Raw genomic sequence first — 24,159 nt, 5'->3', positions numbered from 1 at the left:
AAGTCTTCCAGCGGGGGGCAGATAGCAGAAAATAATTCACCCTCTTTGGGATGAACATACCTTGTTCTGACTCAGTGGCTTTAGTTGGTGCCCTTTTTCGCTAACCGGGGAGCAGCAGGAGGCTGAAGTGCAAGAATCTTTGGTCACTCATTGACAGGACCAGTGTTAGCAGGCCCCCCCCCCTCCCCGCTGGAGGCTGGGGCTGACTGGAGCCAGGCAATGGATGAGAGGGGGGAGGGGAAAGACACTTTGCTGTTACCAGCTGTGGCTAACAGAGGTCAAACAAGCAAGGCTCCAGCATGCATCATGGTACCAGGAAGCCTCAGGATTTGGAGGGTAGAGGGTTGCTCCTTTTTTTTTCCCCCCCTCTCTTCATACTGCTTGAGGCCCGGGAAAGTATTTTGACTCTGGCCACCTTTCAGGAAGCAGATCACAACAGTAATTTTCCGACTATCCTGGTAAAAGAAAAAGAAACAAACTGAAACTGTTGTATCGTATGTGCCAAATCCCAGCATTAGAGGGAAGGGGTTCTGACTGGGGTCTTTTCACATAGCTCCACAAGTCCTAGATCGTCTTCACCGCCTTGGCCAGGAGGAATTTCAGGGGATGACTGAGCCTGCCACGAGGCAGCTGATGCTGAGGCAGGGGGTTAAAACAGCACCCCACTCCGCTCTGCCCTCCCAGCCCGAGGACCAGCTGACCCCAGGACGAAGGCTCAGTGCAGTGTGTCCTCAGTCCTGCTGTGTTGAGGCCCTGTGTTCCCACAGTTAGAGCACTCAGGGGACTACAGACCTACCGCCCCCACCCTCCACCCCCACCCGCTGCACATCTGGAGCCCATCAAAAAACTCCGTGCTCGCTCACAATTACGCAAGAGGTCGAGCAGCTGGGAGCTCAGGAAAGGGGGAGGAAGAGAGGAGAAGAAAGCTGAAAACAGCTTTCCAAGCTTGCTTCAGACTTTCCGAAGTGGAAGCAGGGGGAGAGGGCAAAGGCTGGGTGTGGAAGGAAGAGCGGATTTGTGAAGGCCCTCTGCACTTGGCTTGGAGCGTCGGGGGTGGATTTCCACACCCCTCCCGCCTTTGCCTAGACGCATTTCCCACCTCTGTCACTTCAAATGTGCTCCCTCCAGCTCCAGAAGGAGGGGATTTTTGCTCATTACGGCAGGCAAACCCTGTAGATTCACACTTGCTCAAGCTATCCTTTCTGGTTGCCGTGGATCCCGAACTCAGGCATCGTTAGTGTAGGTGTGGCAGCAGTGATACCTCAAGCTAAGATGCATCAAAGCAGAGTGGGCAATGGGGCGGGGTGGGGGTGGGGTACTGGTCTTGTCCACATCCACAGCTCGGGACCTTCCCCTGAACTGAAAAGAACAAGCATTCATTTGGGCAGAAGAAGAAGAAACAAAACCCGTTTCCATTTCCCTCATCGCCTTGAAATTGGAATGCCTTTTTCAACTAGCCTGTTTGGCTATCAACCCGATCGCAGCGTACACACGCTTGTGGCAGCTTTCTAGAATTGGACTAAGCCCTAAATAACCACTTAGCCCCTGCCCTATGAACAGCAAGGCAAAAAAAACAAACAAACAAACAAACAAACAAAAAAACCTGTTGGGGTGGGGGGAGCGCCAGGAGTGGGAAATGACCCAAACTTCTAACAATTGCCTGGTTGCTTGACCTTTTGTGTGGGAGAGTAGGCAGGAGCTGGGTTTGGAAAGGTAATATAATCTTCCTAAAGGTTTGCCTCCGTGTAAACCACTCAACTCCCAGGGGTTAAGATGGGAGACTGACACTTGTAGAAATGCTGTCAAAGTTCACGTAAGAGCGATGTACAGCAACCAATTACTGGTGGATCTTCTTGGAGTTTCAAAGCTCGATAGGTGCAATAGTCACCAAAGGGGCAAGGAGAGGAAACGGAGGGAGAGAGGGGTTGCAGTGAGATGTGCATGGTAAAGGAGAGTTAATTCTGAGTTTTTGCTTTGAGAGATTATTCTGAAGCCTACGCCACGACCCTGTTCCCAACCCTCACTGAGACCCATGCTGAGTATCACTAGCTGTAGTTAGCACTTGTCTACCTGAGGACAAAAAGGCTTTGCAAGTAGGTACAGCCATTGCTTCTAGTTAGACTTTAATCTTGAGGATGGGGGGAACTTTTTCTGTTCTTCTATTTTCCTCCTCCGACGAGGCAGACCAGATGTGAACTTTTCTAAAAAGCCCAGTCTGTACCAACCCTGGAAATCTCTCAGATCCTACACAGTGCCAACAACTTCACATTAATTGGAGGGTAAAACTTCCTGTGTCTGAGATGCATGGGTTGATAGACTTGGAGGTTTGAAACGACTGAGTAGATGAATTACAGATCCTTCTTAAAAGGAATTCCTGACCACAGAGGTGTGTTCCCTACCTCCTCTATGTGGAATTAATTAATTCAAAGCAGGAACCACAAACCTCCTACATTAAACAGAATGCTCAGTCAGGTCTAATTAGTTTGTTAGTCTCCTTCACAAGAGGCCAACAAAAGAGTCCACTTGATGCCGCGGAGGGATTAGCTGCCAGTCAGGGGGTGTGACAGGGTTTGGTGTGCTTCACCGGATTAAGGTTACAGGCTGAGAGCCAAGCCACACTTCAGCAACACAGACCAGATACTTGGGATTTCTCTTAAGGGGAAAAAAAAATCCAGAATCTTGCCTTTCACCGTGAAGATAAAAACTCTATCATTCCTAGACACTAATTACTCATTAGAGAATAATTTGTCTTCCAAAGAATCCGCTGACATTCGATAGTTTTCTAAGTTAAATAAAAAGAAAGGATGAAGACTTTTCTGAAGGAATTATCAAAACTCCCAAAGCATTCATCACTCACCCGTGGATCACTTACGTCTTACCACTGTTTTTCTGATGGGGAAGAGAATACTCACCGATGATTGTTCTTTTTTTGTTTTAATTAGGAATGTTTAATATTTAAATTTTTTTAAATGTGAATTTACTTTTGAGAGGCACAGCACATGAGCGGGGGAGGGGCAGAGAGAGCCGGAGACAGAGAATCTAAAGCAGGCTCCACGCTGTCAGCACAAGGCCGACATGAACCCACGAACCATGAGATCATGACCTGAGCCAAAGTCTGACGCTCAACTGACTGAGCCACGCAGGTGCCCCCAACCATTGTTCTTCTTTAAAGATGGAGCCTCCCGTTTCTGACTCTACAACTGCCCCTGACAAAATTAAGACCGAAAGTCCGTAAGTAACATCAAATTCAAAAGCTCCACCATCAGGAGTGCATGCTCAAATGTAGAAAAATACACGAGGTGGCACGATACCTGTTAATATGCGGGAAGGCAATGAATACCCTCAGATAGAGATTATTTTCTCTTAAAAAAAACATATCATTAATTTTTAAACTTAGATCCTGTTACATCATCTCAAATCAGCAAGCAGACACCAAAGTACGAGAGAGTCGAGAGTCTAAGAAACATTCATTTTATAATACTCTTTATTTGATTAAAGAATCTTCCTTCTTTGTGTACACTGGAATGTTATATTCCCTATGTATTTTACAGGGTTACAAAACGTCTTTCATTTTAAATATTACCCCAAAAGTAATTTCAGAAAAAAAAAAAAAAAAAAGTTGTGAAACTAAACAGCTTTAAAAAAATCGTATGGACAAGCAACTTTTTCAAACAAAACTGGATTAATAAGATTTCTTGCCTATTTAACTACATGACAGATTTCTTGTCCCAGTCCCCTTCCTCAGAAAAACCTCGTGTGGAAACCAAGCCAGAGATAAGGATTCTTCCCTGATGCAGTTAAGGGAAAGGGAAAGGCCAGAAATTTCTTTGGCAATCAATTCCATCCATGGCCATCTGTGTGTGGCTGCTCTGCTTCGAGGACGGTACACTCTTTGCAGGGGAGGCCAGATGTTGTCCCCAGCGGGAGTGGTACTCTCCAGCCAGCTGGAAGCGCAGCAGGTCACCTAGTCACCCACCTCGCCCCCTTCCTGGGGCTACAGCCCAGCAGCTCAGCCAGCACATTAAGTGCAATACTGGGTTAAAAAGCCACAGTGGGGCTGGCCGATGGGAGTCTTCTTCACTGCAAGAGTAATGGGTGAGATGGGGCATGAGGACACGCAAGAGAAAAGGCTCAAGGGAGGAAAAGGAAGGATTTCACAGACAGGGAGAGTTGGAAAGGACCGGGTAACGCACAGAACAGCCAAGAGGAAGGAGGTGGTGAAATCGAGGCAATGTGAGTAGATCACAAAGACCACGAGCTCTCACGTTTTAGCTGAAGTACTCAAAATGTAGAGAACTAGAAGCTTGGGTAGCACCAGCAGCAGACATGATTACCTGTGGATGTGAAATCCCTAACTGGACATAACCATTCTCCTCTCAGGCATCTTGAAGCGGGGCTATGCCATTTGAAAGGTGCTTCTCAGCTATCTTTAATAGTGACACAGGTAGGCTTCACAGTACTGTTCTAAACTGGAGGGACAGGACTGGAAGGAAAACAACTTGGCAGAGGAATGGAGGGATGAGTGGATATAGGAAAATGACAAAGGACGTCCTTATCTTTTAACTTCTAGACCTCATACCCCTTAAGCAGTTCGCCTGAATAGCCTGAAGATCGACAATTGGTTAGCTCAACTGTTTCCAAGAGTGCCGAATATAATGCCTATATACAGATGATCCCAGCACTTGATTGAATGTACAGAAAGGAAAAAAATGAGGGTTAAAGAGTCTGAAAGATCAAAATGTGAAGAGAAAAAGAGGGAAAAAAATAAAAATAAAATGTGAAAGAAAACTTTTTAAACAAAGTACGAAATGTAACTATATTCAGGGATTAAAACAAAGGAGCAACCACTGAGGTGAAGGCAGAGAAGCTGTTTAACTGGGGGTATTCTCTGGAGAGCGTGCTTTCCTGCTGGCCAGTGAAATCTGCCAAAGAAATCAGCAGCCTTTCCCTTTATGTTTGTGTCTTTCTTTGCCAAAGAACGTCTCTGTGACACTTAAACACTGAGGGTGAGTTGAGGGTCCTTGCGCGCAGAGAATCGTGCATTGTACCAGGAAAAAAGGGTCTCCAATGGCTTGTAGATTTGGAAAAAACTCTTCAGCCACTGTTGGCTTCTTCTTTATTAATTTGAAATTTTCCTTTCTGGTTCCCTCTCCTTGGTATTACAGGATTTCATACTTATCCACTAGGAAAGTGGTCTCTGTGGAAAACCTTACAGGGCTGTTTCCATCTACCTGGGTCACTTTGGTAACCTAGGGAAACAAACAAAGAATAAGGTAAAGCAGGAGGGCAAGTCTCCAAGGTGCCGACTAAATTCTCAGGACAGAATGGATCAAATTCCCTTAAAGCAGCGTTAAAAATAACTCAAAAATACTAACAAAGTTCAATTCACAATTGGATCTCACAGCGGCACCCTTCCCCAATGACATGATTAACCGGCTTCCCACACAGAAAAGACAACTGATGGGATGAGATTAGAGTGAGTGGTTATCAAGTAAAAGATCTGAATGAGTGGCCATTACCCAGGTCCTGCCCCATAAAACCTATGAAGTTCACAGACATTTTATCAGGTTGATCAATTAATATTTTGACCCCAAATGCAAAATTCTAACTCTTCAACTTTATTTGCTTGACTTGCTCTCAAAGTCTAAGTAGCTCTATCACACGTATTTTCTAGACATGGCTGTGTCCTTCTGTGACATCTCGTCTTTTCCTTTTAATTATAAATGTCTAGTCTAACGAATTACCTGTAACAACAGTGCCTGTAATGGCATCAACATGATGCCTGAACCACTGATTCATATTTTCTAATGAAGTTTTTCAAAAGTTCCCAAACAGGAAAATGTATCCTTTTTTTTTTTTTTTTAAGTTGTTTTGTTGTTGTTGTTTTGTTTTAATTTAAGTATAATCTCTATACCCAGCGTGGAGCTTAAACTCACGACCCCAAAATCGAGAGTCGCATGCTCCTCCTCCGACTGAGCCAGTCAGGAGGCCTGAAAATGTACCATTTCTATTTAATGTCTTGGGTTCAACCACGTGCTCCCAATATTGATAGCCTTATGCCTATAATTAAGAGTGGAGAGAGAACTGCTTTTTAAAATGATCCAACACAGGAAGGCAACTGTAATCTCCCAAATACTTAGAGGACAGCCAGAGACCATCTGGGAAGATAAGATAGTGCCACAATAACAAGCAAATCACCAAGTCAGAGGGAACAATGACAATATGAACCGGGCCCTTGTAATGCAACTTCAAAAACTGGAGTAACGAGGAGTTAAAAATAACGATCTAAAGAAACAGCTGGCAAATTTCCTTTGCTTTGCCTATCTAAAGGGCAAACAAAGTTGGTAACAGAATTGGTTGATGATTATCTGTACTAATGAAGGGATGCAGTAACACAAAAAATCCAAATATTGTATCCATTTGTATTAGAATCACTTTTGAGAGGAAGTAATTTTGCCTTCCAAATAAACTTTCCTTCCTTGTGTTCAAACTGAGTGGCATATAAAAGGGATAAGAAAACCCTGGGTTGCATGTTTTGGTAAAAGGTTTTAAAAATATATGAGATTATTTAGAAAAGCAGGAAACTAAGAGATCTAAATCGTGCACAATCCATAAATACTTTTATATATATTCATATTCAATTCCTTGACCTTGTCCAATCTAGAGAGGAAAACTGAGTTAAAACAGGAGAAGAATTTGACCAAGGCCATTCAATGAGAGAGTCAATAATGTAATCTGCAGTAATACCAGCTCTTCTGATTTTTTTTTTTTAACATAAGTTCTAGGTCCAATGTGAGACTTGAACTCACAACCCCAAGATCAACAGTCGCATGCTCTACTGACTAAGCCAGCCAGGCAGACGCCCAACTTTTCTGATTTTTGATCCCATGCTGCCTATCTGGCATCTGTCCCACCACTTTCCCCGTTACGTGCTATTAAAAGGTGGTACCTGTATGTTACAGTAGTTTCTTTTGGAGATGAAAGAGACTTGAACAGGGAAGAAATCATTGGGCTGCCCAGCAATGCTGAATTCGAGGCTGCCACTCTTATTTTTGGCATCAATCACTGGCAGGCACCACTCCAAGGTATTTCGTCGACTGTCATGTCGATACTCGCCATCAATCTCGCCAATCACCGGTGCGCCGACACCGGATCTGTCATGAGAAACACCTGTGTCACATTAGCTGTCCAGAGCTGGAAGAATTCTGCCAAGGAAAACCAGCCCCGAATTTGATTATGCTCCTCAAATTCTGCCCACTTTATATGATCCTTGAAAAAAAAAACGAGGTTCCCTAATAACCGCAAGGATCAAACAGTCTTAGCACCTTGGCCAAAGGGTCCCACTCACTGCCTCTTATAGATATGGATACATGCAACCATGGGTAACTGGCAGATATATCCGTGGGCTGCTCCAACTTGTGGATCAGATCTGAAGCTAGCAGGGGACTGAGACTGATGAACATGTGAAGGGGGATGTATTTCCAAAAGTCCTGCACCAAGGGTCTGTTGCCCTGTCAAAGACTTTTAAAATAATGCAGCTCTCTTTGTAGGTGACAATGCGGGGAAAACAGGGTGATTGTAGTGGTGGGAACCCTTACACACCATTACGTGGTTATTTAGAATGGAGATAAATTGTCTTTGAGAAGAGTTTTCAAAAGACCTTAGGGAAAAAAAAAAAAAAAAAGACCTTAGAACATTTCAAAACTTGTAGTTGACGCCAACAGGTCTGATTTACAATCCAGTAAGCGGACTTTTATTTGATAAGTGAAAACACAATTTCCTCTGCCCAGAATGTGAACATGACGGGAGAAAAGACACACAGCTGTTCTTTAGTCTGCAAGAGAACCAGGGCTAGTTAGGATGTACTCTGTACCCCCAAATGTGGCTGATCGGCAGTGTCACCCCTCCTACACATTCTAAATTTACCATCTTTTAATTCGCCAATGACATTAAATGCTTGTATTAGGGACACAGTAGGAAGACAAACATTTTAAGGGCAATACAACATGATCAGCTCTTCCCTATCCATTTTATGGTCCCAGTTGTATATATGTTTCTTCCTCTGCTCTTGTTCCAATTCCAATTCTGATCTCTAAAATCGAAATCAGTTCTAGACAACAGAGTGAAATGTTGTGTAAGGGTCTTTTCTGGAGACTACTGCAAAACTGAACTAAGACACAGGAAACCACCATAACCACAATTATAGGGTAGATGGAGAGGCCTAAAAATTGTGGCATCCTAAAAATAGCGTAGTAAAACAAATCTTGACAAAACAAAACCCACACCTGTCACCAACGCCCAACCCCTACAATGGTTCAAGGTAGCCATCTATTGTTCTAAAAGAATAACCATGCTGTGAAGAATAAGATAGTTACTCCAATAAAGAAGAGATTGGTAATAAAGCATACTTTTTATTTTTTAAATTTTTAAAAAAATGTTTGAGAGAGAGAGAGGATGAGAAGGAGTGGGGGAAGGGCAGAGAGACAGGGAGACAGAGAATCCCAAGCAGTTTCCACATTGTTAGCACAGAGCCCCATTCAGGGCTCGATCCCATGAACTGAGAGGTCATGACCTGAGCCAAAGTCAAGAGTTGGACACTTAACCTACTGAGCCACTCAGGTGCCCCAAGCATATTTTTTTTAATGGAAAAATAAGAATGACTAAAAACCAGGGGCGCCTGGATAGCTGAGTCAGTTGAGTGTCCAACTTTGGCTCAGGTCATGATCTCACAGTTCTTAGGTTTGAGCCCTGCATCAGGAGCCTGCTTCAGATTCTGTGTCTCCCTCTCTCTCTGTCCCTCTACCACTTGTGCTCTGCCTCTCTCTCAAAAATAAATATTAAAAAAAAAATTTTTTTTAAATCCTTCCATTTAAAAAGAATGATTAAAAACCTGACCTGGCCACATAAATGTCTGAAGGACATCAAAAAGGAAACAAAACTACAAATTAAATTAGTACCATTTTCTCTGCAATAACAATAGAACAATAAAAATACATTAAGAATATGCTTATTAGGTATAATGACACCCAATACTTAATCACGGGAGGTAGGTACTGAGAGGAAGAGGAGAGGGGCTAGGAATTCATCGGTGATATAATAGCGCACACTCAATGGAAGTGAGTGCTAGTGAGATTAACTTGAGGGAGAGAATATTTCCAGATGATCCTGGAAAGTAGGCCATTTAAGCACAGAACAAAAACTTATTGGAACTGATTTTCTAGGGGTGATGGATATTATCATTATCTTTATTGTGGTGATGGTTTCACAGGTGTCTATGTGTCAAAACTTATCAAATTGTACAATTTAAATATGTGTAGTTTGTGGTAGGTCAACTAAACCACAATAAAACTGTTAGAAAATTCACTAAAACTAATGTAGATGTGTATTCCAGCAAGAATAGTTCCCTGGAAAATGTACTCTCAGGGCACCTGAGTGGCTCAGTCGGTTAAGCGTCCGACTTCAGCTCAGGTCATGATCTCACAGCTTGTTGAGTTCAAGTCCCATGTCGGGCTCTGTGCTGACAGCTCAGAGCCTGAAGCCTCCTTCAGATTCTGTGTCTCCATCTCTCTCTGCCCTCCCTGCCCCCCGCCCATGCTCTGTCTCTCTCTCTCTCTCTCTCTCTCTCTCTCTCTCTCAAAAGTAAATAAATGTTAAAAAAAAAAAAAAAAGAAGGAAGAAAGAAAGAAAGAAAAAGTGTACTCTCATCTTTAGCTGAAAGTTTAGAGAGCAAAGTGAAAGATTCAGTCAGATTCAATTTCTTTGAGTAGCAAACAAAACTGAGAATGGTTTTTGACAGAGAACTGGCTCCTCCTTCTGGAAGTCTTCATTACTACAGGAACAAACAGGCCCAACATCTGAAAACACAGCTCTAGAACTACAACTGGCTGTTTGAGTTGGTTTTAAAACCGTACATCCACTCCTTTTAAAGTGTACAGCTCCGTGCACTTTGACTATGTAATCTCGTAAGCACTGTCACGATCAAGTCAGAGAACATTTCCATCATCCTCAGAAGTTCTCTTGTGCCCTGTTAGTCAACTGCCTTCCTCTCTATCTCCTGACTTCTGTTCTAGGAGTATGACACATTTTCACAATGTCCGATAAGTGGAACCGTATAGTATCGAAGCCTTTTGTATCTGGTTTCTTTTACAAGTGATCTTTTTAGGAAGCAGATTTTTATGATGGAGAGCCAACTGAGTGCTGCCTCCAACACAAGTTCCGAAAGATTAGTTCTAGAAGCCCAGCACAGAAAAAACAGAGTATGTCGGGGACACCACTTACGGGAGTGGGATGGTGATAATCACATCATTCAGTTCTAAATGATCTTCTTGCAGCTCATATTCTATGTTGACATCACAGCCATTTCCACTCTCTGAGGGCCAGCAATTAACTGAGAAGAAAAGCAAAGCAGGAATACTCAAATACTAAAAGGAGAGTAGAGAAAAGTTAAGACGGCAAATCAAAACTGACAGCTGCAGGCCTTAAATATCCTAACATAAACTATTATAAATAACAGTTTCACAAGTAAAGCTATTAAAAATGAAAGCTCATATTAACATACACAAAACCCAGCACTAAGTCCATTTTGAAAGAAGGTCATTTTGTCAAAAAAGCATTCTGCTGTGGCAATGAATGTAGAGTGTACAAGCCGGGGCTATTTCTGGTTCTCAGTGTGGACTAGTTTAGTGGGACTGACCAGAAGCACTTACTTGTCAGTGGAATAAAAGATTCTTCTGTGGTTTGTAGCCTCCACTTTAGTACCCCTACGTCACTGTTGACCGGGAACGACTTCTCTGGATTCTTCAAGCCAATTAGAGATTCTGCAGTGAAAAGTTTTTTATCCACATTTGGATGGGTCTAAAATAAGAAGGAAAAGAAAACTTCTGAGTTTCAGGCATTATGAGACAGGAAATAGGGGTGCCTGGTGGCTTAGTCAGTTAAGCGTCCAACTCTCGATTTCAACTCAGGTCATGATCTCACAGTTCTTGAGATTGAGCTTTCAGCCAGAGCCTGTGTCTCTGCTTCCAGCCAGAGCCTGCTTGGGATCCTCTCTCTCCCTCTCTTTCTGCCTCTCCCCCACTCGTGCTCATTCTTTCAAAATAATAAACATGAAAAAAAAAACAACCAGAAATTTATGTTAAAAAAAAAAAAAAGAAAAGAAAAGAAATTCCTTCTGGTCTTACATGGCCCATAATCTAAATATCTAAGATAGAATACCATGGGGCACCTGGCCAGGCCAGTTGGTAGAGCATGCAACTCTTGAACTCAGGGTTGTGAGTTCAAGCCCATGTTGGGTATAGAAATTACTTAAAAATAAAATCTTATAAATAAGTAAATAGAAGAGAAGAGAATAGGAGTGCCTAAAAAATGCCAATTCCTTTCGCTTTGAAGAAAAATTTCCCTTCTTTGAAGAATTTTAAAAAGATTTAAGACATTTTAAAAGTAATAATTAAAATAATTTCAAGTCTAAACTATTTTGTTTGTAATTGAACAAGTTAATAACTTTGTAACTGAAAAAAGTTAAATACATTCAACCAAGTCCTTTCTAAAAATACTTCACAGGAAGCAACATCATGGTAGAGCCAGGCAAGCCAAGTAGAAGACTAAGGTTAGATACTGATCAGTTGCCAGGGTCAGATATGAGTCCTGGCCTTAGAGTCAGCAGGCAGGAGAGGGAAAAGTTCTGTTGAAAGGTTAGCTGCAATCTTGCCAAGAGCACTCAGGTTGTTAAAATTCAGGCCATGTAAGATGGACTATAGAAATCATATTAATGGGGCGCCTGAATAGCGCAGTCAGTTAAACATCCAACTCTTGATTCTGGCTTAGGTCATGATCTCAGAGTTTGCAGAGTTTGATGCCCCGCATGGGCTCTGTGCTGACAGTGCCAGAGCCTGCTTGAGATTCTCCCTCTTTCTCTGCCCCTCCCCGGCTCACACTCTAAGTCTCTCTCTCAAAAAATAAATAAATAAACTTTAAAAAGAAATCAGGGGCACCTGGGTGGCTCAGTCGGCTAAGTGTCCGACATCAGCTCAGGTCACCATCTCAATGTGTGGGTTCGAGCCCCACGTCGGGCTCTGTGCTGACAGCTCAGAGCCTGGAGCCTGCTTCGGATTCTGTGTCTCCCTCTCTCTCTGCCCCTCCCCCCAAAATAAATAAATATATAATATAAAAAAAAGAAAAAAGAAATGTTTTCTGTGTTCTATGGTTCAAAGGAGAAACTCCAGTTGACTCCCTTATCCAAAACCTCTCCACACCTGTAGCTGCACCCCCTTCTTATCTTCATTCTCTACATGAAGACGAATTCGGCCAAACTTATCGTCTGAGATCCTAAGCATGATCATGCCATGCAATTCCATATTCTGCAATCCTCCATCTCGGCCACAGGTGAGTGTGATCTTTTCCTCAATCTTCATGTGCACACTGTAGGGAAAAAGTAACAAAATCTGTTCATAAAAGCAGGAACCAGAATTCCCTTTCTCCAGGGTTTAATGGTAATGAGCCATCAACAACTTATTTTAAGGTGCTACTGCTGTATGTACAAAATTTAAAGCACTAGATTCAGCCCACAAAGTCTCAGCTGTGCAAACAATGTCATTCACTAAAGAAAGGGTTATAATAGCAGAAGTATGGAAATAACTCAAGTGTCTATCAGGAGGGAACTGCTTAAACACATAAAGGTACGTCCACAAAAATGAACACTGCTGTGAAAAAAGGGGGCAACAACTGAAATGCTTTTCATTTGAAAATGATTTCAACAATGAAAAAAATTAAAATTATACCAGAAATACATTTATACACTTTTTAAATGCTGTTAACGTTTTGCCCCACCGTCTGTTTTATCATTTGCATACTCTCTAGAACTATTATTTGATTTCTTTTCCTGAACCATTTAGAGGCAGATTATACATACCATGGCCCTTTAGCCCTAAACACTTCAGAGTACTGCAAGTATAGGATATTCTCTCACATAACCAAAGTACATATTAACTTCGTAAAGGAACATTGGTACTTTGTTTCATCTACCAACCATATGCCAATTTTGTCAGCTGACCTAATAATGTCCTTTAAAGTTGTACAAGATCCAGTTTAGGATAAAGTCTTCCATTTAGATGTCACGTCTTTATAGCTTCAAATAAGGATATTCTCATCTCCAAAATAAGTAAGTGAAAAAAGCAACTGGAAAATGTACCTAGTATGTTATTACCACTTACATATAAAAAGAAAAAAAAAAACACATATATTTGTATTCATCTACATATAGACTATACTCCTCAGAAGAATACAAGAAGAAACTAATTAATACTAGTTGCCTCCAAAAAGACAAACTTGCCTGGCTGGGTGGGAGACAGACTTTTAATTGTAACACTCTTTGAACCTTCTGAATTTTGAACTATATGAATGTATAACCTGACACAAAAAAATAAGTGAAACAAAAAGTGCTGCCTCTCTGGGCAATTACAAAGTACAAACTATCCATATCCTTTACTAAAACTATTTTTAACTGGGTGAACTGCAGAAGCTAAGAAGAATATTCTGGCATCCTATTTTGTTCTCTGTTCCACCACGGAAGTCTTCCCAGAAACAGAGGAATGAGACTCAAGACCACAAAGGAGCGCATCTTCAAACAGCGCGGGGGCCCGTGCGTCTTCACAAGAGTTTGCTCCGGGCTCAGCAAGTATTTCATCATTTAGCAAAGAACCTCGAGCCCTCTCTAATACATGACAGTTTCCAGCATCTTTTTAAAATAGTGCCACACACTAAGCAACCGCCAGGAATAGCAAAGGAGCTTTAGTGATTTAAGACATTTATCCCAATGTATCCCTGTTCATTTCGTACAGAAAGGGATATACAAAACACTCCTCTTTCATGCACACCTCATGAAAGTATCCTCCCAGACTCATCTTTCACTTGACCCCAAAACCATCAGCAACAGTAGAAGGTCTGGGCTTCAAGACAAGAAATCTGAGTCATGAATATGTGAACTTGGTAACTAAAAATGTTACCAACCAATCCTTAGATCAGAAACAAATCAAAATATTCTATACTGAGTTTAAGTACTGAAAAGGCAAACGAAGTTAATTTGCCATTAAAGATATTTATACATTTCGTATTAAAGATTGGTTCTCCTGAAAGTTTAATTAGAAGAAGACACGCCAAAATACAGCGTAGGGCTGCTACACCTCTAGCTCTCTAATTCAAGTCCACTGTTTTTTTTAAATATGGAAGCTTCTCAAATTTGCGTGTCATCCTTGCACAGAGGCCATGCTCATCTTCTCTGTACCGTTCCTATTTTAGTTTATGTGCTGCCCAAGAGAGCACTAATTCAACTCCACTTTGAGAGACAAGGCACACACTAGGCATGAAGACAAGTTACTTATAAATTTAGCCAGCAGAGTTGATAAAAGGTAAGTTCTAAACTTCATAGGAAATAAATAGCTGAGAGCCACAGTTAAAATCACGGTTAAGAAAGAAGAAAAAAAAAAAAAAAGATCCCGTGCTAAAATCTGGAATATATTCTAAGTCTTTTTTTTTTTTTAACACTTTGATTTTATCATTATTTTTTTAATGTTTACTTATCTTGAGAGAGAAGGAGAGAGAGAGCAAGTGAGCGTGAGCAAGGGAGGGGCAGAGAGAGAGGGAGAGAGAAAGAATCCCAAGCAGGGTCCACGCTGTCGTCACAGAACCCAACCCGGAGCTCAATCTCACGAACCATGAGATCAGGACCTGAGCCAAAATCAAGAGTCAGAAGTTTAACCAACTGAGCCAACCAGGTGTCCCTAAAATATATCCTAAGTCTTTTAAATTCTAGAAAAACTAAAAGTCACATAAAGAATTTGTAATGCGCTAAAATAAACATTTTTTTTTAACGTTTATTTATTTATTTTTTTTTTTTTTAATTTTTTTTTTTAATGTTTATTTATTTTTGAGACAGAGAGACAGAGCATGAATGGGGGAGGGTCAGAGAGAGGGAGACACAGAATCCGAAACAGGCTCCAGGCTCTGAGCTGTGAGCACAGAGCCCGACGCGGGGCTCGAACTCACGGACCGCGAGATCATGACCTGAGCCGAAGTCGGCCATTTAACCGACTGAGCCACCCAGGTGCCCCCGTTTATTTATTTTTGAGACAGAGAGAGACAGAGCATGAACAGGGGAGGGGCAGAGAGAGAGGGAGACACAGAATCTGAAACAGGCTCCAGGCTCTGAGCGGTCAGCACAGAGCCCGATGCGGGGCTCGAACTCACGGACCGTGAGATCATGACCTGAGCCGAAGTCGGACGCTTAACCGACTGAGCCACCCAGGTGCCCCTAAAATAAACATTTTTAAATATATGGTCTGTTCTTACTGAAAAAGTTACTACTCACCTTTCCATATTAATGGGTGGAGCATGCACTTTGGTTGCATCAGAAGTACGCTTGCCCATATTGGAGGACATGATAGTTTCACCTTCAGATTTCAATTTGTCTACAAAATTATCTACTTCCTTCCCTTTGGCTCCAAGTTTCAAAGCCTTGCTGGGGCCTGAAGGCCTAAGTGGAAGAATAAGAAATAGCAAAGTAAGAAAAAACATACACATGATTTTTAAAAATTAGTGAATTAGTAACCCCATATCATTGAAGCTTTCCCTAAAGCTGTTCTTTAAGAGGCATGTGCAGATCTCAAGGGAAAAATCAAAGTATCCTAGGGTTTAGTGGAGGATTAGACTATTCCCTGCCCAAACTGGCAGCTGAGTCACTATCAATATGTAAGCTTCAAGTACCTAAAGAGCAAAGGTACATTTATGGAAGCATGCATGATCAGATGAAAACTTTGTACTTTTCGTCCGGATAAACACACCTGTGCATAAACTGTTGCACATAGTACTTTCAGGTAGTTCAGATTCTCCCTGAAAGCCATTCACACTTAGATTAAAAAATGCTCCATAAACAGTTAAATAGCCCCTTCTTTCCCAAAATAAGGCAACTCTCATGGTATAATTTGTAAAAGAACTCTTTAACACAAAAATTCTCTACCTTCAGATTTCTCCTTTATCCCTTTATTATGTAGCCAATGTAGCCAAATTTAGTATTACATCTTACTTCATCAAGTCATCCATAATTTCAACTTGCCAGAAATCAGTTACCACTCCGCAACACACACATACAGCCTTCACCTGCCATTCTAGGGTTGCTGGTGATACACTGGACTATACCTGGCTGGTGCAGGTGCCACTTTTGGTTTATCGGTTTCAATGATGGTCTCTGTGATCATGGCAGCTGTGCTGCCTCCAGATACTGCAGAGCTCCCAAATCCTCCAAATCCTGGTGCTTTCTTGCCCTGCCTCTCTGCATCTCTTCGGGCCTGTTGTAATTCCTTTGCTTTACGCCGCATCTCAGCCTTGGCTTCACGTTCTTGAGTCTACACAAAGAGACATCCGTGGATGTGGCTTTGAATATAGGAAAATCAAAATACTAAAAGCCTAAAAGAAAGACACACGAACAAGAACTCCCAAAGAAGACCCTATTTACCTCTCTAACTGCTCTGAACACCTTCTCCTCGTGAGAATCCATTTCCGTGAAGGTTCTAATCTGTGCCAGGTTAACATTCTCCCGGTATCCCAGGGCAACGATTTCATCAAAAGCAAAGATTAAATCAAAACAGTGCTCAGATATTTCATTCTCCTCTAAGGCTCGGCAATACTCAGGTATCTAATAGTGGACAGCAATGGAAAAGAGATTTAAGATCTATCAGCATTTATGTTTCCCAAGTCTTATTCTTGAAAGTACACATATTAAAAAAAAGTAAAATAAAATACACAGATTTCAATAATCCTGAATCCCTCTGTTAGATCCTCTACCCTTTCTTTTAAGCAAGACTTTGGCATAAAGTGTGTGTGTGTGTGTGTGTGTGTGTGTGTGTGTGTGTGTGTGTGCGCGCGCGCGTGCATGTTGTGTTGTATTATGTTATATCAATAAGTCTTATCTGGGGCACCTGGCTGGCTCCATAGATAGAGCATGCAACTCGATCTCAGGTTTAAGTTTGAGCCCCATGGTGGGTGTAGAGATAACTTAAAAATAAAATCTTAAAAAATAAATAGGGGTGCCTGGGTGGCTTAGGCGAATTAAGCAGCTAACTTTTTTTTAATGTTTATTTTTATAGAGTGTGTGTGCACACTCTCTCTTAAAATAAATATTTAAATAGATAAATAAATCTTATCTGATAAACATGATCTAAAAATATGGACACACAAGTGTCAGAACCACAAAAACAGATCGAAGGAACCACTTAAGGTCTGCGAAAGGAAAGGTCAGTTTGCATGTTCTCTTTTGGGATACTTAGTCTAGGAGGGCACAAAGTGCTGAATGAATAGGGAAGAAGCTGTAGCAATAAACTGCTGGGGTAGGGGTGGGAGGCATGCGGCATGCAAACTGATAGGTAGCAGCTGCTTTGGGGGATAAACAGTTTCATAGAGAAAATTTAAAGCAGAAAACTATAACCCACCATTACAAAAGGACTCTTACCACTCTTGAGAAAAGCCTTAGGGTCTCCAGATCTTCTAAGATGTTACTGTTTTTGGTAGTGATCAGCACCATATACAGTTTCTCCATAGGCTGGTAGACATATCTTACACTCTCTGTTTCAACAAATGTATGCTGTTTTCCAGTGTTCATGAGCTTTGGAAACGCTGCTAACAAGCCCTCAATACGAGTTCGGGTCATCTCCACAAACTGTCGAGAAACAATAGCCTTTCCTGCTTTCGTGCAGACCGCTGCTGCCAACAGCACCTGCCAGGAACACACATGAAGTGAATACAAATTATTTCTTCAAATCTGTTTTCTTAGCATCCTCAGATCTGACACAGAATGCCACACTCAGTTATTCAGTGACGTAACCTTCAAACTCTACTTCATTGTTCTTTTCATTCTAGTATGTAATTCATAAAGTAAAGCTACAATAGAGGAAAATGAAACTATCATTCCTATTTTTCAATACCATAGCTTCAGAAAAACTTAGTTAAAAAAAACAAAACACCTTTTTCCAAGTCTACAAATAGGTTTGTTAACAGATTCCCTAGAACTCAGAAATGGACTGCTCTTTGCTTTGGCAGACCCATGAAGAATAGTTAAAAACTTTTTCTAAGGACAGAAATCTCCACAGCAAAACAGGTCTGACCAGGATTAAAGGTTTAAAGGAAGCCCCTTGACCTTTCCTTTCATTTTTACCTAGAACATGGATCCAATCTAGTGAGTCTAAGTTGATCTTTTGCTCTTTGATTAATAACGTTCCCATCCCACACTATCTTACCTCCAGATAGGTAAACAATCTGTAAAATGAGAAACTGAATGACTCAATGTTTTACACAGGTTGTGACACCAATCAGTGATCAAGACCTACAGCCTTTTCTCACAGTCTGGCATTCATTAAACAAAACAAAGCACCAAAAGAAGACGAAGAGACCTCAAATGCCATTAGCAGGGGAGTAAGAAAATTAAGTGCAGTATTAACCGTCTCTACAGTGCAGGAACCCAAGAATTCACAAATACAAGTAACAAAAGGACTATTTACACATTTCAGAAGCCTCAACGCTGGGATACAACATCTGAAATAGCAGCATCCCACTAATCAGACTTCGCAGCTTTACAGAAACTGCCCTATAAGCGAGCAACTTGAAGAAAAAACAATTTAGTCAATTCAAATATTCCTATAGCCTCAGTACATCAATACAGTTCTATAACAATTAGATGAGAACACAATGTCCTTATCCACCAAGACTAGGTAATTAGGTTATTTGGGAGATAATTACCATCATGTTTATTTCCAAGCAGCTAGGTGAAAACAGTTTATATTAGAGAAGTGTTTGGTCTATAGAGGTTCAGGGGCTCCTGGGTGGCTCAGTCAGTTGAGCGACAAACTCTTGATTGCATCTCAGGTCATGAGATCGAGCCCTGTGCTGGGCTCAGGGCTGCTGAGCATGGAGCCTGCATGAGATTCTTTTCTCTCTCTGTCCCTTCCCTGCACACATATGAGCTCTCTCTCAAAATAAATAAGTAAACATTAAAAAAAAAAGGTGGGGGGGGCTTCAAATCTTCATGTTCACTTTAAGAAACTGCCCGGGCCATCAGGGTATGCACTGGAAAAGCCACTAAGTATCTGAATGATGTAATTTACAGAAGCAATCTGTACCACTCTGTCACCACAAAGGTAGAGTTGGTAGGTGTGCCCAAGGCCAACCAGTGGGGCTGCACAAGGGTTGGTTGGTGGCCCAAAAAGAATACTGAATTTTTACTGTACATGCTTAAAAATGCACAGAGAAATGCTGAACTTAAGGGTTTAGACGTAGATTCTCTGATCACTGAGCACATCCAGGTGAACAAAGCCCCCAAGATGGGGAGAACTTACAGAGCTCATGGTCAGATCTACCCATACATGAGCTCTCTCTGCCACACTGAGATGATACTTACTGAAAAAGAGGAGACTGTTCCTAAACCAGAAGAGGAGATTGCACAGAAGGAAAAAAAAAACCCAGAAGAAACTGAAGAAACAAAGACTGATGACCTGGGAGTCAATTCCGTATAAAGTAAGTGCAAATATGGGGTGCCTGGGTGGCTCAGTCGGTTGAGCCTCCGACTTCGGCTCAGGTCATTATCTCACAATTTTTGAGTTCAAGCCCCACATCAGGCTCTGAGCTGACAGCTGGGAGCCTGGAGCCTGTTTTGGATTCTGTGTCTCCTCTCTCTCTCTCTCTCTCTCTCTCTCTCTCTCTCTCTCTCTCTTTGGATTCTGTGTCTCTCTCTCTGCCCCTCCCCCACTCATGCTGTCTCTCTCTCTCTCTCCCCTTCAAAAATAAATAAACATTAAAAACATACACATATATTTTTAAATAAATGTAAATAAAATTTAAAGTAGGGAAAAAATGTTTTTTTTAAAAAAATGTCCTAAATCATAAATACCCTCAGAAAAAAATCTTGTTTTGTAAATTACTTTTAAAAGGATCAAGAAAATATTTTATTTTTTTTCAGGGATTTTTATTTTTATTTATTTTTTTCAATATATGAAATTTATTGTCAAATTCGTTTCCATACAACACCCAGTGCTCATCCCAAAAGGTGCCCTCCTCAATACCCATCACCCCCTTTCCCCTCTCTCCCACCCCCCATCAACCCTCAGTTTGTTCTCAGTTTTTAAGAGTCTCTTATGCTTTGGCTCTCTCCCATTCTAACCTCTTTTTTTTTTTTCTTCCCCTCCCCCATGGGTTTCTGTTAAGTTTCTCAGGATCCACATAAGAGTGAAAACATATGGTATCTGTCTTTTTCTGTATGGCTTATTTCACTTGGCATTAACACTCTCCAGTTCCATCCACGTTGCTACAAAGGGCCATATTTCATTCTTTCTCATTGCCACGCAGTACTCCATTGTGTATATAAACCACAATTTCTTTATCCATTCATCCGTTGATGGACATTTAGGCTCTTTCCATAATTTGGCTATTGTTGAGAGTGCTGCTACAAACATTGGGGTACAAGCGCCCCTATGCATCAGTACTCCTGTATCCCTTGGGTCAATTCCTAGCAGTGCTACTGCTGGGTCATAGGGTAGATCTATTTTTAATTTTCTGAGGAACCTCCACACTGTTTTCCAGAGTGGCTGCACCAATTTACATTCCCACCAACAGTGCAAGAGGGTTCCCATTTCTCCACATCCTCTCCAGCATCTATAGTCTCCTGATTTCTTCATTTTGGTCACTCTGACTGGTGTGAGGTGATATCTGAGTGTGGTTTTGATTTGTATTTCCCTGGTGAGGAGTGACGTTGAGCATCTTTTCATGTGCTTGTTGGCCATCCGGATGTCTTCTTTAGAGAAGTGTCTACTCATGTTTTCTGCCCATTTCAAGAAAATATTTTAGATAGAGAGTCACAGAGTATAAAAATTACCAGTTGATTACTTTAAGAATGGCAGGGGTGCCTGGCTGGCCCAGTCGGTTAAGCGTCCAACTTAGGCTCAGGCATGATCTCACGGTTCAAGAGTTCGAGCCCTGAGTCAAGGCTGACAGTCGGGTGCTGACAGCTCAGAGCCTGGAGCCTGCTTCGGATCCTGTGTCTCCCTCTCTCTCTCTGCTCCTCCCCCCCTCACCCCCCTCTCTAAAATAAAACAAGCATTAAATTTTTTTTAAATGAAAATAATCTAGCTTAAAAGTCCAAAAACAGTTATTTTTCCCCAAATATTTACATATTTTAAAATAAATAGTTTTGCACTCAAAAAAATCTATCTATCACCAACACTGACCCCTTGGCCTTGGGAGGTTTTTGTCATCACCTACATATGAGGCAAAAAGATATACTGAAGACAGTAAAGGATACCAGAAAAAGAAAAAAAATGCAAAATGATTATGACACATTTCTCAAAGGAAATTATCCATGTCTTTAACTTTATTTATTTATTTTGGCTATAGATTTTTACTTTTTAATTTGGTTTTATTAAGGTATGATTAACGTATAAAATTGTTAAGATATTTAAAGTGTATATCGTGGCAATTCCATGTCTTTACATTAATCGTGTGAAATAAAGATTTCTTTAAATAAACGGAAGGGTAATTTTTGGTACACAAATAATGCTAATATTTTAATCTCTTTGTAGATGAAACTGACCTAAAATTATTACCAGGTCAAGAGTTATATTTGTACAGAAGGCCAAAACTAAATGTACTCAAGAAATTTGATTTCACATTTTTTTTTAATTTTTTTAAATGTCTTATTTATTCTTGAGAGAAAGAGAGACAGAGCATGAATGAGGGAGGGGCACAGCAAGAGGGAGACACAGAATCTGAAGCAAACTCCAGGCTGTGAGCTGTCAGAGTGAGTGGCTATTAACTCCTTCCGTTCTCCATCTCCCCCCCCCCCCCACCCGCCGCCACCGCCGCCGTAGTAGTGTTTATTGAGGACAGTAATGGTGAAAGCCATTTTTTTTTTTTTTTTCCAGCCATGAGATCATGACCTGAGCCAAAGTCAGTGGCTCAACCGACTGAGCCACCCAGGTGCCCCTGATTTCACATTAATTTTTATCATAGGTTCATATTTCAACCATCTACAGATTTCTGACAAAACAAAATTACTTTTTTCTTTTTCTTTCTTTTTTTTTTTTTTTAATTTTAGAGGGAGAGAGAGAGAGCGCGCACACAAGTAGGGTAGAAGGGCAGAGGGAGAGAAAGAGAATCTTAAGCAGGTTCCATGCTGTGCACAGAGCCCAACCCAGGGCTCAATCCCATGAGTTACCTGGATCCTGACCTGAGCCGAAATCAAGAGATGGACACTTGGGGCACCTGGGTGACTCAGTCGGTTATGCGTTTGACTTTTGATTTTGGCTCAAGTCATGATCTCACTGTTGGTAGGATTGAGTCTCGAGTTGGGTTCTGCATTGGCAGCTCGGAACCTGCTTGGGATTCATTTTCTTTCTTTCTTTCTTTCTTTCTTTCTTTCTTTCTTTCTTTCTTTCTTTCTTTCTTTCTTTCCTCTCTCTCTCTCTCTCCCCCCCCCCCATCCTACTCATGCTTTCTCTCTCTCAAAATAAAATAAACATTAAGGAAAAAAAAAAGAGTCCAACACTCTACCAACTGAGACACCCAGGTGCCCCTGGCAAAATAATTAAAAAGATAAAAATTTAGTCACTGTTTCAGCTTACTAATAAGGACAAGCAGGTAAATCTCTGTACTGGTTCACTATTGGTTTACATGCCACACATGTCCAAATAGTAATATTTTTGCTCCAAAATGTCCCTCAGAAAAGAGCTGTACTGCATAAAAAACTTGTACATCAATGTTCATAGCGGCATCATTCATAATGATGAAAATAAGCTAAAAAGCAAAAACCCAAAAGTCTATCAACTGATGAATGGATAAACAAAGTGTATATCCATACAATGGAATGTTAGTCATAAAAAGAAATGAAGAACATGCTACAACATGGATGAACTTTGAAAATATTGTGCTAAGTGAAAGAAACCAAACATAAAAGGCCACATCTTACATGCTTCCATTTATATGAAACATCCAGAATTGGCAAAACCAGAAACAGAAAGTTGATTAGTGGTTGCCAGGGGCTGGGAAAGGGGAAATGAGTGACTGCAAATGAGTACAGGGTTTCTCTTTGGGGTTATGAAAATGTTCTAAGTTTAGATAGTGGTGATGGTTGTACAACTTTGTGAATATACTAAAACATCTACTGAATGATATAAATTTAAAAGGCTAAATTTTATGGTATGTGATTTATATCTCAATTAAAAATAAAAAGAAGGGCAGGGGCGCCTGGTTGGCTCAGTAGATAGAGGATGCAGCTCTTGATCTCAGTGTCATGAGTTCAAGCCCCATGTTGGGTATGGAGCCTACTTAAATTAAAATTTAAAAATTAAAAAAAAATTTTTTAAATTAATAAAACAAAAAGGAGAGCAAACCCACAGATTAAGAGAGACTGAAGAAACCTGTCAACCAATCATAATATATAAATCTTATGTGACTCCTGATTCAAACAACTGTTAAAAAATGTAAGACAACAGGAAAATTTGAACAGTAAAAGGATAGTGAATGATAATAAGGAATTATTGATAATTTTAAAGGTGTGATATATCAATTAAAATATTATACAGGGTGCCTGGTTGGCTCAGTCAGAAGAGTGTGTGACTCTTCATCTCAGAGTTGTGAGTTCGAGGCCACATCAGGTGTACAGCTTACTTAAATAAAATTTAAAAAAAAAAAAATGCATCCATTCCACACAGATAGAACTTAGGTAAAAACTAACACCAAAGGCAACACAAAAGGGACAAAGAAACAAAGAAACAAAAGGCAACTTGTAACCAGAAAGGTATATGCTCTGAAGAGGAGCAAGTCACCTCCTTTATTTTTTTTTAAATGTTTATTTACTTTGAAAAAAGAGAGAAACAGGAGCAGGGGAGGAGCAGAGAAAGAGAGAGGGGGAGAGAGAATCCCAAGCAGGCTCCATGCTGTGAGCCCGGAGCCCAACACAGGGCTCTATCTCACCACTGTGAGGTCTTGACCTGAGCATAAATCAAGAGTGGGCCATTTAACCAACAGAGCCCCCCCAGGAACCCCCATCTACTTTGCTGTATTAATTGGGCTTGTCAAAGGCTATTTATAGATTGGTGGTCTCCATTTTAACATTATTATAAAAATAAC

The 24,159-nt window shown here is 41.0% G+C and overlaps 2 protein-coding genes and 1 non-coding gene across 3 annotated transcripts in view; all 3 read right to left on the bottom strand.

The window, feature by feature from the left end:
- The window catches only part of PHLDB1 (pleckstrin homology like domain family B member 1), a 45,400-nt gene extending 45,235 nt beyond the window's left edge, over window positions 1–165 (bottom strand). Inside the window, exon 1 of the mRNA XM_042904504.1 lies at window positions 61–165. The gene's annotated coding sequence lies outside the window, so the exon portion shown is untranslated. The remainder of the gene's footprint in view (window positions 1–60) is intronic.
- A 3,301-nt stretch (window positions 166–3,466) lies between these two features.
- The window catches only part of ARCN1 (archain 1), a 26,420-nt gene continuing 5,727 nt past the window's right edge, over window positions 3,467–24,159 (bottom strand). Inside the window, exons 2-10 of the mRNA XM_042904365.1 lie at window positions 17,498–17,761; window positions 16,505–16,684; window positions 16,189–16,394; window positions 15,362–15,526; window positions 12,252–12,417; window positions 10,707–10,854; window positions 10,279–10,387; window positions 6,950–7,154; window positions 3,467–5,249 (exon numbers count right to left, since the gene is read on the bottom strand). Coding sequence (XP_042760299.1) covers window positions 5,160–5,249; window positions 6,950–7,154; window positions 10,279–10,387; window positions 10,707–10,854; window positions 12,252–12,417; window positions 15,362–15,526; window positions 16,189–16,394; window positions 16,505–16,684; window positions 17,498–17,761 — 1,533 coding nt within the window. The 3' untranslated portion in view covers window positions 3,467–5,159. The remainder of the gene's footprint in view (window positions 5,250–6,949; window positions 7,155–10,278; window positions 10,388–10,706; window positions 10,855–12,251; window positions 12,418–15,361; window positions 15,527–16,188; window positions 16,395–16,504; window positions 16,685–17,497; window positions 17,762–24,159) is intronic.
- On the bottom strand, window positions 14,210–14,316 carry LOC122201473. Its single transcript, XR_006194185.1, has one exon. It is a non-coding gene; the product is annotated as a U6 spliceosomal RNA (small nuclear RNA).

This window comes from Panthera leo, chromosome D1, assembly GCF_018350215.1.
Source record: "Panthera leo isolate Ple1 chromosome D1, P.leo_Ple1_pat1.1, whole genome shotgun sequence".
In the NCBI taxonomy this organism is placed as follows: domain Eukaryota; kingdom Metazoa; phylum Chordata; class Mammalia; order Carnivora; family Felidae; genus Panthera; species Panthera leo.
The sequence above is the reverse complement of the archived record's forward strand: the minus strand, read 5'-3'. Positions and strand labels throughout refer to the sequence as shown.